At 63.0% G+C, this 16,012-nt stretch overlaps 1 protein-coding gene across 2 annotated transcripts in view; it reads left to right on the plus strand.

The window, feature by feature from the left end:
* The window catches only part of Grm4 (glutamate metabotropic receptor 4), a 93,672-nt gene that overhangs the window by 34,097 nt on the left and 43,563 nt on the right, over window positions 1-16,012 (plus strand). For both annotated transcript variants that reach the window (XM_076857719.1, XM_076857720.1), the window contains exon 2: window positions 1,527-1,743. In XM_076857719.1, the coding sequence (XP_076713834.1) occupies window positions 1,527-1,743 (217 nt within the window). The remainder of the gene's footprint in view (window positions 1-1,526; window positions 1,744-16,012) is intronic.

A 16,012-nucleotide genomic window follows, 5' to 3' on the forward strand; every position in this document is an offset into this window, starting at 1 on the left:
GCCCACCACCCAGCTGTCCCCGGGCCCCTGTCACTCCCTGACATGAACGCCTTCCTCAGCCTTCCTGGGGCTGGCTCGACTCAGCCGTCACCTCCCCCTTGCTTCTTGCACACCAGCTGCCCTGTCCTCTGTGCCCTTAAGGGTCCTCATCGCTGGGGTGGGGGCTTGCTGTGTCCCCCTCCCTCCAGGATGGAAGCTCTGTGAGTGTTTTGGTCATTGCTGTGCCCAGCACTTAGCACATAGTAGGTGCTCAGGAAAGTCTCTGTTGAAGTGAATGAGGTGGAATGGCTGGATCTCGGCGTGGGGATCCTAGGTCAGCAAAGCCTCTGCCTCCACCGGAGGGAGGGGAGCTGTCTGATCTGGGAGGTGGTGCCTGGGGTTAGGGACACCCCAGGCATTGGCCAGGTGGACAACCACTAGTCCAGGATGCTCCCCCAATCCTCTTACCCCGGAACATTCCTCTGCTCTGGGTTTCCCAGGACCCAAAGTTCTGGCCCAAGTTTCTTGGCCAGGACTGGATCTTAGTGATTTCTTAGGGGGTGGAACCTTAGGTTCAACAGCAGCACAGATCAGTGTGGCCACTCCCTCCACCTGTCACCTGGACACTAAGAGCAGGGGGGAGGGCACAGGAATTGTGAGCACAGACGTGGGGGGGGGAAGGAGTGGGGATGCCCTGGGACCAGTGGGCTGGGGCCTCTGGGTCACTGGGGCAACGGAAGGTGGCAGGATGAGGTGGCAGAAGAGGGTGGTCCACACTCCCCTTCTGTGTCTTTGGGGACATTGGCCACAACTATAAGAGGAAAGGGCCACTTAAGGGGCCCGAGTCTCACCCCTGTGTGGGGAGTGCCAGGGGGTGGTGGGGCAGGAGGTGCTCTGTGGCTGGGAGGGCTGCGTCTGCCCTATGGCTGGTGGAGAGGCAGGCCTTTGCCCTTCTGGGCCCTGCGTCCAGGCTGTGGGGAGAGGACTTCTTGGAGTCCCCCTGCCCTGGCCACCTGGGCTTCCTTCTGTGGGGTGGGTGGGGCTCAGAGCAGCTGGAACCTGGGCCCAGAGAGAGCTGTGGGGACGGACTGTGGGTGGTGACCAGAGAGGCTGCCTGGGGACAGGGGACGGAGCAAATGACCCCTTAGGGCCCCTGAAGGCTAAACCATGGCACCCACCTGGGCACATCCCTGGGTCGGGTGTGTGTGGGTGTCTGGGGCCCTCAGTCCCAGCACCCCAGGGAGGCCGGCTGGGAGAGTTTTGGGGGGAGGGGTTTTGGGTGCTGTTGTGACAGTCCCCTCCCACCTGGGGTGGACAGGATCCCATGAGACACGCAGGAGCCCGCAGCCCCGGGGCCCCGGCTGGAGCCAGAGGCTGGGCTGACTGAGCGCTGGCACAACCTCTCTGGGCCTGTCCCCTCCTCTGTGGAGCCGGGTCCTCTCCTGGGTGAGAGAAGCAGTGCCGGTGGGGCGAGGGGCGGCGGGTCCCGGCGGTGGGGACGGGAGGGAGGTGCCAGCGCCCTCGTCAGCAGTCCCTCTCGCCCCCAGATCCCCCAGATCAGCTACGCCTCCACAGCCCCCGACCTGAGTGACAACAGCCGCTACGACTTCTTCTCCCGCGTGGTGCCCTCGGACACATACCAGGCCCAGGCCATGGTGGACATCGTCCGCGCCCTCAGGTGGAACTACGTGTCCACGCTGGCCTCGGAGGGCAGCTACGGCGAGAGCGGAGTGGAGGCCTTCATCCAGAAGTCCCGCGAGGACGGTGAGTCACGTGCAGGGGTGTGGGATCCTGGCACCGTGTGGCCCTGCTGTGATCTCTGCCCTCTCCCCCCACCCCGGCCACTCCCCCAGTGCCTCCGTCTCCTGGGTGCCTGGGTTTGGGGGGCTCCCTGGCGGGTGACTCCTGGGTGAGGTAACGCCTTCTGCAGACATGGCTGTGCTAGTGAAGGACGGTGCGTTCCTGGTGTGGACGGTGGGACAGCAGCTGTCCTCACAGGCAAAGGACAGGAAGGGGCAGGTAGGCATGGAGGGCCTGGCTTAATCAGGTGCCGGGGACCCAAAGCTGGTGGCCCCTGTCAGAAGGGCGGGGAGTTTGGAGACCTAAAGCTGAGCTGCCTTGTTGTGGTGCTGTGCTGCTCGGGCCTCCGTGACAGCGGTGTCCCTCGGGTCAGGAGCTCTGGCAGGTGCTTTGCATCACCTTCCCCACTGAGCTCAATGCGTCACCTAAACTGCTGTCCCCACATGCTGTGACAAAGCTGTCAGGAAGCCCCAGCGTAGGTCAGCGGCTGAGATAACAAGGGTGACACCTGGGGGGGGCCCCAGCCTGGACCCTGACCCACCCTGAGCTGAGTGGGGCACTGAGGGGGCCGCCTGTGGGGCATGCGTGGCAGGCAGGTCCCTGTGTCAGGACAGCCAAGGGCCGGACGCTGGCTCCTAGAGGCTGTCCCGAGGGGGTGGTCCCCCTCCTGGCAGCCCAGGTCCCTAAGAGAGGCCCTCTGGCCCCTCCTGGCCTCTCCCTAGGCCTGTCTCCAAATAGCTCACCTGGCGCTCTTGACCTTGGTGCTGGTATCTGTGCATTGATACGCGCGGCCCAGGACTCTGATTGCTTTTCCTAAGGACCCGAGTGTCTGGAGGCTGGCGCTGGCTACACCCTGCGGGCATAATCCTGCTGTAAATCTCCGATAAGCCCCTTTAATTGCAGGGCTGAGGTTTGCTTGGGTGCCTGCGACCTGGTGCGGGGAGCGGGGAAGTGGGGCAGCACGGAGGGATGGCAGGAGGGCTCCAGGCCACGCCCACCCGACCTCAGGCCACGCCCACCCGGCTCCAGGCCACGCCCGCCCCTGCTCGGGGCCTCTCCCACCCCACGCAGGCAGAGGGACACAAGGCACTGGACCGACCCCCTCCCACCTCCAAGAGGACTGGTGGTCAGCACCCTGGTGGAGCCACAGCCCTCACGCCCGGTCCCTGTCCTTTCCTCGGCTACTGGGATGCGACTCTGCACCTCCCTCTGGCCACCGCTCTGTACAGACCCCTCCCCTCCCAGAGCTTGAATTCTTCCCCAAAGGAGCCCACTGCCTTCTCTGTTTAAGGGACAACCTCTGCAGGATTTAGAGACAGAGGTACTGTCTCAGGGGCTGGCTGTGTTCTGTCCTTGGCCCAGGAGACCTAGAGGTCCCCCAAGGACTCACATAGCCTGTCCCCGCGCATATGCCCTGCACCGCTGTCCTGGATGGTCCTTCAAGGTAGGCACTGCTGACCCCACTGGGCAGCAGAGGAAGAGCTGGGGCACAGAGAAGCCAAGAGGGATTTGACCCTGGCCACAGGGCCGGAGGGCTCACGTGGTTTTGTATCCTTGTCTGCCCCCTCTTCTCCCTCCACTGTCCCTCTTGCTGAGACCCATGTGGACCAGCCTGGGTGTGAGTGCTGGGGTGTGACGGGGACACACACATTCCAGGGTGGGAGAGCCACGGCAGGGTCGGGGTCCGGGCATTGTGTGGCTAAAGGTGAGACTGCGCGGCATTTTTCTTTCTTTTTGTCCTGGGAATTGGGAAGCTTTGGCCCTGGGTGCTTTGTCACAGAGCCACCTCCCCAGCCTGTTTTATTTCAAGATAGGGTCTCTCTAAGTTGCTTAGGAACGTGCTAAGTTGCTGAGGCTGGCCTCGGAACTTGTGATCCTCCTCCCTCAGCCTCTGAGTTGCTGGAATCCCAGGTGTGGCCTCCTCACCTGGCTGCTGTTTGATTCTTCCACAAGCATCTAATCAGATGCTGGGGAGTTAGAAAAACTAAAGCCCTCAAGAGTTTTACAAAGGGCCCGGCATTCGAGATAAACAAGAGCGCGAGCTACTGCGCCAGCCCCAACGTAGCCCTCCTGCCCTGGAGCCCCTCCAGTGCCCCTCCCCTGGGGACACTCCCACCTTGCTGAGGGCCTGTTTCCCCAGTTGGCTGGGCCTCCCGTGTCCTCAGACCCTCCTGCTGCTCCCTGTGCCAGGGTGAGTCATCCTGGAGCCCAGCTGGGCCTGGCCCCGTGGATGGGCATCCAGGTCCCCCATCCCCACCTGCTAAACGAAGTCTGATTTGGAAGAATGTCTTTGGGTGGGTGAAAAGAAAAGGAGAGAAAGCGGCGCTCCAGCTGGCCAAATTGAAATCAGAATTGAGCGGCTGGTAGAAAGAGGCCGCTGCACCTTGTAGCCTAATCCCTGCAAAAGATTAAAGATGTCTTTGGCCGCATATGGTATTGATTCGTCCTCTGAAGTATAAATCATCTGTGAGTGGTTCAGAGGAGCACGGGAGGGGAGGGAGACAGGGAGGGCACGTTCAAGGGCTGGCGTTGCACATCAGAGTGGTGGTGAGCAAGTCCCAGGGTCTACCTGGGCTGGGCTCCGGGTGTCTCAGAGGAGCGTTTTTATGATCTTCTCATAGGCGAGGAAACAGGCCAGAGAGGGCAAGTGGTTTTCCCAAGGTCACACAGCCAGAGTATGGGGGATTTGGAACAGGAACCTCGCTTTGTCCTTTGCAAAGGGAGTTCCCTGATGGCCCCTGGGATGGCTCGGTGCTGTCATGAATCCTGTTGACAGCCGCATGCACCCTATGTATTTATCTCCACTTTATAGTTGGGCAAGCAAAGGCTCAGAGTGCAGTGAAGGCTTTGAGCCAGGCCGACAGACCAGGCCCTTGGCCGCACTCTGCCTTCCTACCTCGTATCACAGAGGCCGCGCTGTGTGGGGGTTCAGGCTCCTAGGACAGGCCTGCGCTCCAGGGCAGCTACTTATTGGCTGTGTGCTCCTGGGGAAGTCACTCAGCCTCTCTGAGCTCAGATTTCTCCTCAGGAATATGGGCTAGGATGTCAGAAAGAGATGAGCACCGGGCACCTGCTGGTGGGGACTCGGGGATGAGCCCTGGGGCTTCGTTTTCAGGGTCCGACTCCCTGGGTCCCCGCCTGCCCTGATACCTGGCCACTGCTGGAACCAAGGGGGTTGCATGGGGTAGGGGCACCGGAGGGGGCCGGGCGGTGCTCTCACCAGGGAAGCACACATGGCCAGGGGTGGGGACGAAGCCACAGGAGCCGGGCAGAGCTGGTCCTTACTGGAAGGGGGTGCAGAGCCGCTAGCTTCACGGTTGGGCAGGGCGGGACATGTGTGGGCGTGTTGGGGACGGTGTGACTAGGGGCTGCCTCCACGGCATCAGTGGGCACAGCCGTGTGCGCCTGCGGGGTGGTATGTGGTGCACCTCCCCCGGGTCTCCCCTGGGTGGGCAGAAGCCCCTGGGGAGGGGCTGCAGGCAGAGGTGAGGGCCCGGCCAGGGCTGGGGTGAGAGGCGCAGAGCGGCCTGGGCTCCCCAGACAAGGCCCGTGAGTCGCAGGCGGAGGAGAGACAGGTGGAGAGGGCCTGTGCAGAGGTGGCTGGGTCCCTGAGGCCCCTTCCTGGGCACCCTGGGGACGGCAGCATGCACACCTGCGGCTCCTCAGCCCTCTGCATCCCCGGGCCCTGCTGTGGGCCTCAGTTTACCCGCTCCGGTGCCCCCACTCCACAGTGAGGAACCCCAGGGCTCAGGGATGTCAAGGGTCCTGCCCCAGGTCACAGGGAGCATGCGTGTCAGAGCCCGGGGCGCCTGTGGGTGGCGGGAGGGATGTGCGCGTGGGAGCCTCTGTGCACGGCCCGCGGACCTGCTTCACGGGTGTCCACTCACGAGCTCTCAGGCAGCCCCACCTGGGAGGAGGCCAGAGCGAGGCTCAGAGACCACACGGAAGGCAGAGGGACAGGATCTTGATCTAGCTGAGGGTCTCCCTAGCCAACGAGCTGTCCCACCTCGGGTGCATGTGACAAGGACACAGGTGACATTCTCCATAGGGTCCCCCTGGGAGTTGGGCTCTGGCCTAATCAGGTGGGTGAATCCAGTGCTCCAAGGCACGTTCACGCTGAGCTCCTGGGGGCCGAGGTGGCCCTTCTAGGCGGGCGGAGGGAGCAGGCTCAGGCCTGCTCTTTGGAGGACATCCTGTCCCCTGCACAGCACAGGTTCTGAAGCCTCACCTCCCAGTGTCCCCGAGTCCCCCATTGGTATTCCAGAGACGCTGGTGAGTCAGGCTGCTGCTCTGACCTCCAGCTCCGGCGCCCGGGGCTGAGCGGCAGGCTGGGAGGCAGGCCGGGTGGCAGGCCGGGCGGCAGGCCGGGCGGCAGGCCGGGCGGCAGGCCGGGTGGCAGGCCGGGAGGCAGGCTGGGCGGCAGGCCGGGTGGCAGGCTTGCATTCTGATGGCCTCTGTCAGTGGAGCAGCCACTGGGAGGCTCAGAGCTGGGCCGGGGGCTCCTGGCCCTGGTTTCCCTGCTGGGATGGACACCACCTGCTGAGGCTCCTGGGTTGGGGGGAGCTTGGCCGCTGGGAAGAGCCGTGCCACCCAGAGGGGCTATTTGTGTTTTGGGGGAACCTCTGGGTGCCCCTAGACCCAGAGTCTCCTAGGGGTGGGAGCTCAGATCACTCGCTCCCCTTCCTGCTGCCTCCCCTCCCCCTGCTCTGGCCACACCAGCCTCCGTTCTGCTGCTGTGGTGCCAGGTCCAAGCCAGCCCCAGGGCCTTTGCCTGGTCTTTCCCTGCTCATCCACGTGGCCCACGTCCTTAGAACGTCCAGTCCCCTCTGCAGACAGGCCTCTGAGCACCCTACATAAACCGCCTCTCCGTAGCCCACGACTCTCCACCCTGTACCGTACTCCATTTTTCTTTATAGCACTAAACTAATAACTTTTTATTTGTTTACGGTCCACAAGGGCAGAGACTTTGCCTGTTTTGTTCCCTGCTGCACCCCCAGCATCTAGCCCAGCCCCTGGCACATAGTAGTTGCTCAATAATTGTTGATGGCTGATCACAGGATCTAGCCCCCACCACGTACTTCTGTGGCCCTCCTCACACCCTGGGCCTGAGAGGTGGCTGTCCCAGACCACAGAGGGACAGACCGAGGCTGACAGTGCTCAGGCTCTGTCCTGGGACCCCCAGCCTCCTCCCTGCTGGGCTCTCCGGCTGTCCCCCAGCCTCTACTGACTCATCAAGGACAGAAATCCCCTCCCAGCAGCAGTGGGCAGGGAGCGGGCCTCGGGCCCGTCAGAGGCTGGGTCAGGTTCTCTTGTTGGAACACGTCTTCTCGTTTCCGCTTCTGAGCCACACTGGACGCTGTGTCCTGAGGCGTCGCCTGTCCTGGGGGAGGGGGAGGAGGAGCCTCCCTCCGTGGCGCTAGCTCCCAGCAATCTGGCTTCGTGGGTTTATGTGGCACCTGCGGGGTGCCCAGCCCCTGTGTCAGAGGACACAGCTGAGGGCCCTACTCTTAGGGTTCCTCAGGGGACATGGTGAGCACGGAGGTGCTCAGGAGAGCCGGCCCCAGTGGGTGACGGGATGTGATGTTCCCTGTTGGAGTGGGTGAGCGCTGTCCTGGGCTGCCCGGCTGGCAAGGCGGCTGTGCAGGGCTGGGCGGGGGCTCCTGGACAGGCAGAGAGAGACGGCGGGCCAGGCAGGGGGACAGCCTGAGCAAGGGCCTGGAGGTAGGAAGGAGTAGGGCAGCGGGGACCTGGCGAGGGGCCTGGCCTGTGCTGGTGACCCCAGGACAGGCGCACCAGGTGGTGGGGCTGGGGGGCTTCGTTTAGGCCAGCCCTGCATTCGGAAATCTTTTGGCACTCAGCGGTGCCTGCTTGGTGGGAACGTGTCAGTGCACGACATCCACACCCCTGTGCCCAGCCCGCTCCTGCCCAGCCCGTGCCCAGCCCCTGTGCCCAGCCCATGCCCAGCCTGCTTCTGCCCATGACCTCAGCGCCCCTCCCTCAGACTCCCGGTTGCCTTTCCTCAGGCGGAGCTGCGTCCCTGGCGGAGCAGGCAGCTGTGGGGACCTTCTCGGGCTCACTGTCATGTCTGCCCTACGTCCCCTAGCTCTGGGCTCCTGTGGCCAGGAAGGGCCAGGACCCCACTCATCCCCGTGCCCCACCTTCCTGTGCACAGCGGGCCTCAGGAGATGTTTGTGGCATGAACAGATGACCAGCGCCTGGTCTTTGGGCAAGTCGCGGTCTCTGTGACAGGTGTGGGGGCGCCAGCTCGCCCCGGGACCGGCCGGCTCAGAGCAGGATGTGGCCTCGCAGGCTGAGGCCCCAGGCTTCAGCAACCAAAGGTTCCTCTCGGCTTGTTCCCTGCGATTCTGGTTCATCCAAAGACACCCCCAGACATTTGCTGCGACTGTATTTAGGACACTCCCCCAGGGGGTGTTGGGAAGGGAAACACCCTGAGCAGTGGGTGGCCCAGGGGCCACTTCAGGGCTTTGTGTTTTGGTTCGGGAATGTGTGTGTGGGAGGGGGACAGTCGCATGGGACAGTGCCTGGCGCACAGTGGTGTCCTGCTCCATGGCTGTGGCTGAGGTTGGCTCAGGTGGTAGGGGCCGGAGAAGCAGGAGAGGCGCTGCTGCCAGGCCTGGCTTGGTGTCCACGGGCCGCCCAGGGGCTCAGCCGCTCGAGGCCCAGGTGCTGTGTCCTCTGACCCTACACCCTCCACATCCTGGGTCCCACCGCACAGCCAGTCCCCACCGCTCCAGAGCCACCCTGCGCCTGAGACTCCCTGTGTCTTCCTGTCCCCTCTGCCGCCCATCCATCCCTCGCCCTGGGGACATGAAGTGGGTCTGGCCCCAGCGCCCCCTGCTGAACCGCCAGGCCCACCGGGCGCAGCTAGTCCCCTTGCCAGCCTCGGAGATTGGCAGGCGGCTGTCGTTAATGTGACTGCGCAGTGATTGCAGGTCAATCCTGTCCCTTCGTGAAGACGAGCCCCTGCGCCTGCCTGGCCTGCCCCGGGGACTTCACCCGTCTGCTCTGATTTCTCTGCCACTCTGGCCAGTGGCAGAGCTGACACCTCAGGATTCTGTGAGTCCCCGGGGCTGGGTGTCCCTGGGCCCCGCTGCGCGGCACCTTTTCCGGCACTCCGCGCCTCGTCTCCCAGGTGTGGGTCCTGGTGGGGACACGCTCTCTCGGCCTGTGCCTCTGAGCTTGGTGGCAGTGACAAGAGGAAGATGTCGGAGGCTGAGCTTTTTTTGCTCTGAATTTGCATCTCTTCCTCCTGGATGGACGGATGGGACAGCAGCCTCCTCCTGACCTCCTTTGTGAAGGTGTCCCTTTCCCCTGGGGTTTAAACCCTCTGCTGGTTACGGCCTCACGGCAGCTGTGGCCTTTGGAACCCGGTCCTTCTGGTGGAGTGAGGGTTTCCCAGCCCAGGTGCTGCGGCCAAGGGACAGCTGGGCCAAATCCCTGCCACCAGGAGCTGCGCTACTTTGGACAGCGCCTCAGGCCATGTGCCTGACGGAGACTGAGTTGACACATGTAGCCCTTAGCACAGGGCTGGCACTCCTGTAACGCCCCGTGTCCCCAAAGGTGTCAGTTGTTATCATTATTAACCAGAGTAGAGTGAGGGACCAAGGGCCCTGAGCTGGGAGTGGGGGCTGAGTTCTAGTCCTTACTCTGGCTCTGGGTGGCCGTGTGACTCTGGGCTGCTAACCTTCCCTCTCTGAGCCTCAGCTTCTTCACTGATGTGAAGGTGCTGGATCAGGGGACCTTGAGCGTCCATGGTGGAGGTCTTTGCAGCTCTTGAGTTTCTCTCTCTCTCACCTAGTGGGGGCCCAGGCACCAGGTTGTCCCTGGCTCCCTGTTTGTTCTTGGGCCCAGACCCGAGGCCACAGGGTAGCTGCCCCTCAGCAGCTGTCTCCTGACACCTTCGCCTCTCTGGTCTCTTTACTGCTGATCCCTGGAGCCTGTCTCGAACCCCACGTTCCTCTTCCTGCCCCCGCTCCCTCCTCATGCTCACCGGAGCCTATTGGGCCGGGTCTCCCAGGCTCCCTCGGGACAGGGCCCCTCCAGCTGCTTCCCTGTTGTGAAGAGCATCTGCTGAAGGCCGCTGCACGCTCGCCCCAGTGCAGGACCCGCTCCACCTGATGACTCTGGGCGGGGCCAGTCCCCAGCACCGAGCCCCTGTTCCGAGCCCTTGGAGAAGTGGCAGGAGCAGCGCCCTCTGGGGCTCTGGAGAGCCGTGGACCCAGCATTCTGTCCTGGCCTCCCCTTCTCCCTCCTGCTTCAGGGGGCTGCCGAGGGCCAGGAGGGGGGTCCGCCAGCCCGGCCTGTGCCTTGGGCAAGTCCCTCCAACGAGGAGCCCCCAGTTCCGCATCTGCCAGACCAGGAAGGGGTCCGTATGCCTCCCTCCGTGGCCCATGCGTGTGGACACACGGGGACACCACAGCCCCTCCGCCTGTCACTCTCTCCATCCACCCTTCCTCCTCCCCACGTCGACGCTCTGCTCACGGCCAGGAGGAAGAGAGGAGGGGCTGCGGGTGGCAGCAGGGGTCATGGAGGAGCTGTGGCTTCAAGTCTGAGGCTCAAAGACCCTGGCATTGTGGGGAGTGTGGGGGGGAGGGGGAGAGGGAGGGGGAGGGGGAGGGGGAGAGGGAGGGGAGGGGGAGGGGGAGAGGGAGGGGGAGGGGGAGGGGGAGGGGGAGGGGGGCTGCCCCAAGGGGAGGCGGCTGGTGGGGAAGGGGTGGGTGCTCCTTCCTCTGCTCATCAGCCTTTTTATGCCTCGCCTTGGCGCAGTCATTCATTCATGTGCAGAATAAATATTTACTGAGCACCTGCTGGATGCCAGGCCTGGGACAGGGACACTGGGAGTGCTGCAGGGGATACACAGATGAAGGCCCTGGCCCCTGCGGTCACATCCGAGGAGAGGGCCAGAGGCATCCTGTGATTGACAAGCCAGGACAGGTTTACTTAATGGAACTTCAGCTAGCAGCCGGTAGACATGGCTATGAAGGGGGATAAAGCAGGGTAAGTGGACAGAGGGCCGAGTAGCCCTGCCTTTCTGCAGAAGTGGCATTTGATAAAGTCCCAAAGGCAGTGAGAGGTGAGCCAAGTGGAGACCTGTGGGAAGAATCTGTGGGTCCAGACCAAGCAAGTGCAAAGGGCCTGAGGTGCAGCCTGCCTGGCATTGGGGAGCAGCCAAGAGCCAGGGGCAGGATGAGTGAGGGAAGAGAAGAAGCAGAGGGGGGACAGGTCACATGGGGCCTTGGGGGCCACTGTGAAGAGTTTGATTTTTGCTCAGAGAGGGTTGTGAACAGGACATGAGGACATGAGCAGACTGGAGTTTAACAGGCTCCTCTGACTCTTGTTTGGGAGTAGACTGAGATCTGGGCCACTCAGGAGGCCACTGTGGTCATCTAGGCTACAGATGACCATTGGATCAGGGGTGAAGGCGGCATGAGAAGGAACATATTTGGGGTGCATTTTGTGGCTTGAACCTACAGCCGGCGGGCCAAGGCCCAGACTCCTGCTTCAGCACCACGGACAGCGGCTCTCCCCTGCCCAGGGCCCGGCGTGCTGGGAGGTGCTGGTTGGCTCCAGCCCGTGGTCAGTGGTCAGTCCGCGGCTGCTGAGCGGAACCCCAGCTGTGAAGCACAGGTTCCTCCCCCTATATTTTGTTATCAACTTATTTGTTACCCACGGAGTTTATGTCTGGGCACTGCTGTGGCCTTCTGGGGAGTGCAATTCTGAAGCTGGGGTGAGAGGGGGTGCCCTTGTCTCCAGAAACCCCGCATCTCTGGCTAAACCGCAGGCCCGGGGAGGGAGCCAGGGTGGGGCTGGGGAGGGGAGCCTTCCTGGGGGCGTCCTGGGAGGGTCTGCAGCTTCTTCTAAGCATCAGGCTGGATGGCCCCTTCCAGAGCAGCAGGTCCCTGAGGTGGGTCCCCCAGGGGAGGCTGTCCCTAGGACGGGCAGACTTGCTGCGTGTCCTACAACAGGCCGCTGGTGCCCGGGGCACCCGGTCTGTGTCTGTGAAGTGGAGATAATTGTGTCTTTGCGGTTATTTCAAGAATGGCCAGAGCAGGTGGGTTAGCTTCAGGAAGCCCAGGCTCGGGCTGAGGCGGGAAGGGGCTGCCTCCGAGGCCTTGGGCGCCCACATGGGCACGTGGCCCCTTCCTGGTCAGGGCCTTGCTCCTTGCCTGCCACCGTCCTCGGCTCCCCCCGGCTCCCACCCTGCGTCGTCTCTGTGCCCCATTTTGCTGTAGACAGATGATCATATGGGTATTCTATGCAAATTCTCATTTTTAATGAGCCAGAGAAAAGCTAACGATGTCTTGGGGCTCAGGGGAGGCCCTGGGATGGGGGAGGAAGTGGGACAAAGTGACAAGCAGGAGGAGAGAGGAGGGGGGAGCTGAGGGAGCCCCTGCCGTCTCCCTTCTGCTTTTACAGAGTTGGAGCTGGGGGCCCCCTTGTGGGTCACCCAGGAAGGTGGGAGGGGGAAGGAACAGGGAGACGTGGAAAGGTGGGGGGAATGGTTGTAGAAAGGGCGGCAGGTGAGGCCCTGGCCCCGGGCTCTGTTTCCCGGGTGTGAAATGGTAGCAGGGACCAGGTTGGCTGGGAGGAGCTAGTGGGGGCTGGGTAGTTGTGAGGGGCCAGCAGGGGAGGGGACAGAGAGGAGACAGAGGATGGCAGGGGCGTGAGCCAGGAGGAGCTGAGCTGGAGCTGGCCCCAGAGGCCTCTGGACATGGGCCCTGTGAAGTCACCAACAGCTTGCTCTTTCATTTTGTCTTTGGCTCGTGGCCATCGTCCTGCGCTTCCTGGTAGATGTGAGCCCCACGAGGCGGGGTTCTTGTGTGTCCTCTTTGTGGCTGTCCCCAGCATCTAGGACTGTCCTGGCCCTGGGGTGCTGGCGAGTTGCTGACTCAGGGGCTGCTGGCAGTGCATGTGGCCCGACTGGGCCACCCCCCGCCCCCAGGCTGGAGGTGTCTGTGCACAGAGGCACCGAGTCCAAAATTTTCCATAAGCAGGAGAGCAGCCAGGGGTTCTGCTGCCACCTAGGGGAGGAGGGGCCTGGGGACACCCAGAGGGCTTCCTGGAGGAGGCAGGGTTCTGAGCTGAATCCTCAAGGAGAGATGGGAGGAGCTTGCAAGAGGAGAGGCTTCTGGGAAGGACGGAGAACTAGACATCAAGGTGGCTCCAACAGCAGGTGGCACACCTGGTGTGGCTGGAGACAGCAGGCGCTGCTTGGGTGGGCGTGATGGGGCTGCACTGGAGGGTGGCTGGGCTCAGTCCTGCAGGGCCTTGGGACGGGCTGAGGAGTTGGACTCGCTGAGAGAGCGGGTGGGACTGGAGTGTTGGGGGAGTGGGGGGCCAGGCGGCCAGGCTGGGTGGTGTCAATGGGAAAGGGGTGCGTGGGGTTAGGCCCTGGGGAGGTGGGACCGCCCTGGCACTGAGCTCTCTGGCACTCCCGGGCCAGCCCAGAGAGGGCCTGGTTAGTGTGTGGGGGGCATGGCTGTCCCTCCCTGGTTCCTGGCTTAGGTCAGAAAGAAGCTGAATCATCGGTCCCGCCCTGCCCTGGGGCACGCAGCAGTACAGGGCACGTGAGATCATTATAACAATCTGGGTCCCTACTGATGGTATTCAGTGCCCAGGTTCCCAGGATGTCCCTGTATTGCATATGGACACGTCCACGGTAGGGAAAATCATGTCACCCCAAGTGTCTGTGGAGGGAAACTACAAGGGGCCACTAACCCCTCCCCAGCTCTGTGGGCAGGAAGGGCCCCGCCCCTACCTTGCCCTGCTCTGGGAGCCCTCCTCAGGCCCACCCTGGGCTGCTCTAGGACCTTGGCCCGGCGTCCCCTCCTGTCTGGTCTCGGTGTCCCTGCTCCCAGGTCCGGCCAAGCAGGCTCTGGGTCTCAAGCCTTCTGCCAACAGGACAGCGGAGCCCAGGGCCATCGCTGGGGGAGGGGTGGGCATTTCTTCCGCTCACGGCCCTTGTCTGGGCCTGAGCCCCGGACCTTGGTCCGTCAGCTCTTCTAACCCGAGTCACAGGCGGCCCAGGGGCTCCGGAGGGTCTCCCCGGCTCCTGGGTCCGGCAGCCTCTTCTGCTCTCCGGCCTGTGGAAGGGTGTCACCCTAGCTGGCATCCTGCCCCCAGGCTGTTGGGGACACTCCTCCATCCTGGTGGCTCTGTCCTCCCTCTGAGGCGTGGGGAGACAGCATCATGGTCCTGAGGAAGCTGGTTCTAGTGGGGCGAAGGGTTCACCCCGTTACACTGGGGCCATGGCTCCACCCAGGGCCTGGCTCCTGCCCCACCCTCCCACCTGCCCTGGCCTGAAGAGGAGCGGGTTGGAGGACTTCATCTCCCACTGCCTGCTGGTGGCGGGTGGGAGGCGGCCTGGCTGCCTGCGTCACTACCCCTCCGCCATCACTCTGCCATCAGGTTCCACTCTTGGGGATGTGAGCTCCTAAACATTTCATCCTGGCCAAACCTCAGGCCCAGCTGCGGGCCCCTGACCTGGGCTCTTCCCCACTGGCCCGGGCTCCTGCTGCTGGGGGGCTGGCCAGGGGTCATCTCCCCTGGGCCCCGCCCCACGCAGGGCTTTCTGCCACCCGCCCAGCGCTCCCTCCTTCTCCCAGGCGTCAGGCGGGCAACGTGGCTGGAGATGAAGATCAGTTCTGCGAACACTGATTGAGCACCTCCTGTGTGCCTGGCACTGGAACCTGGGGAGTTGGGAATGAGAAAGACCCAGTGTCCCCTTGAAGGGACTCACGGGCCAGTAGAGGAAGCTTACAACAGTGTGATAATAGCAAGCACTTACTGAGTACTCCCGTGCCTGGAACTGTCCTACACGTCTTATGTATATTGACCCATTGTTCACACTCTCTTCTGGGGAGACAAGAGCCAGAGTGGTTAAGTAACTTGTCCAAAGTCACACAGCAAAGAAGTGGTCGAGCTGGGGTTTGAACCCTGGCCACCAGCTTCCAGCTCTCTCCTTGAAGCAGATAAGTTATGAAACTGACCACTATAGAAGGTGGAGGATGGCAGGTGACTGGGAAGGAGCTGGGCTCTTTTGTAGGGGGCGGTGGAGAAATCGGGGGTCCTAGGCAGGTGGAGTTGGGCAGGTGGAGAAGCTGAGGCCCTGCTCCCTGCAGCCCCGTCCAGGGCCTGGGTGGGACCTCGGCCACTCTGGGCCTGTGTGGGCCTCAGCAAGTCCCCTGCCTTCTCTGAGGGGAGCCTGAGAAGGGGGCTCCCTCCGTCACAGCGAGTGCTACGTGTGGCCGCCACGGCCAGGGGCTGGGCTGGGCTGGGCCTGGGGTGGGGCCCTCAAGAGCCTGGGACTGGCCACTTCCTGTGCCACCCCACCTCCAAACACTTCCCTCCAGGCCCCTGCCCTATTTTTTCTGCCTTCCTCACTTCAGGGATGTTCTGCTCAATGGGTTTGTGTTTAGATATCAGGTCGATCACTCCCACTTTCCCTTTGCTCCTGGTCTAGCGCCATGAATAACGCGCCTCTGAACAATGCCGCCCTCCTGGTGGCCTGGCAGGGTCTCCCACTGCTGGCCTGGCGGGAGCCCCAGAGTCCCTGGGGGCCTGTCTTCACCTGCACCCTGCTGTGTGGGGCAGGGTCACCACCCCATTGTCCAGGTGGGGAGGGGGCTGCGGAGGTTGGCTGTTTCCAGGACTCAGGAAGGTCCTGAGATGGGACCTGGGCCGACTGTGTGGGCTCGGGCTCTTGTGCCAGCTCTTGGTACCTGTGTTCCCCCCTCTTCTTCCCTGGCCATCCTTGCTCCCCCAGATCTTCCCACATGGACAGAGCTGGGCCAGGCCAGAGGGACGGCCACTGTGAGTCTCCCCAGCCGGCTGGACATGGCTCCTCCTGTCAGCCTAGGACCCTCCCTAGCAAAGCAGGGGAGGTCCCTAGGCCTGGAGGGGTGGCCAGGCTCTGAGAGGTGCTGTGGCCCCAAGGTAGCCCCAGGCCTTGCTGGATGGGCAGCAGGGGACCTGCGTGGGAGAGGAAGTCGGGGGTCTGGGCAAGGTCACCCAGCAGTTGGGCCTGGCTTGTCCCCCCTTGCCTCTGGCTGAGGGCAGCTGGACACAGGCACAATATTCATGCTTTACGATATTTACACTCAACCCCTGGGCTGTGTCGGGATCCACCAGGTGGGAAACGGGGTGACTGACCCCTCTCATTGTCCCTTAGCACCTGGGTCTTCCTGGTACCTGGTGAATCTCTCACCAGAGG

This window comes from Callospermophilus lateralis, chromosome 6 (assembly GCF_048772815.1).
Source record: "Callospermophilus lateralis isolate mCalLat2 chromosome 6, mCalLat2.hap1, whole genome shotgun sequence".
Lineage (NCBI taxonomy): Eukaryota > Metazoa > Chordata > Mammalia > Rodentia > Sciuridae > Callospermophilus > Callospermophilus lateralis.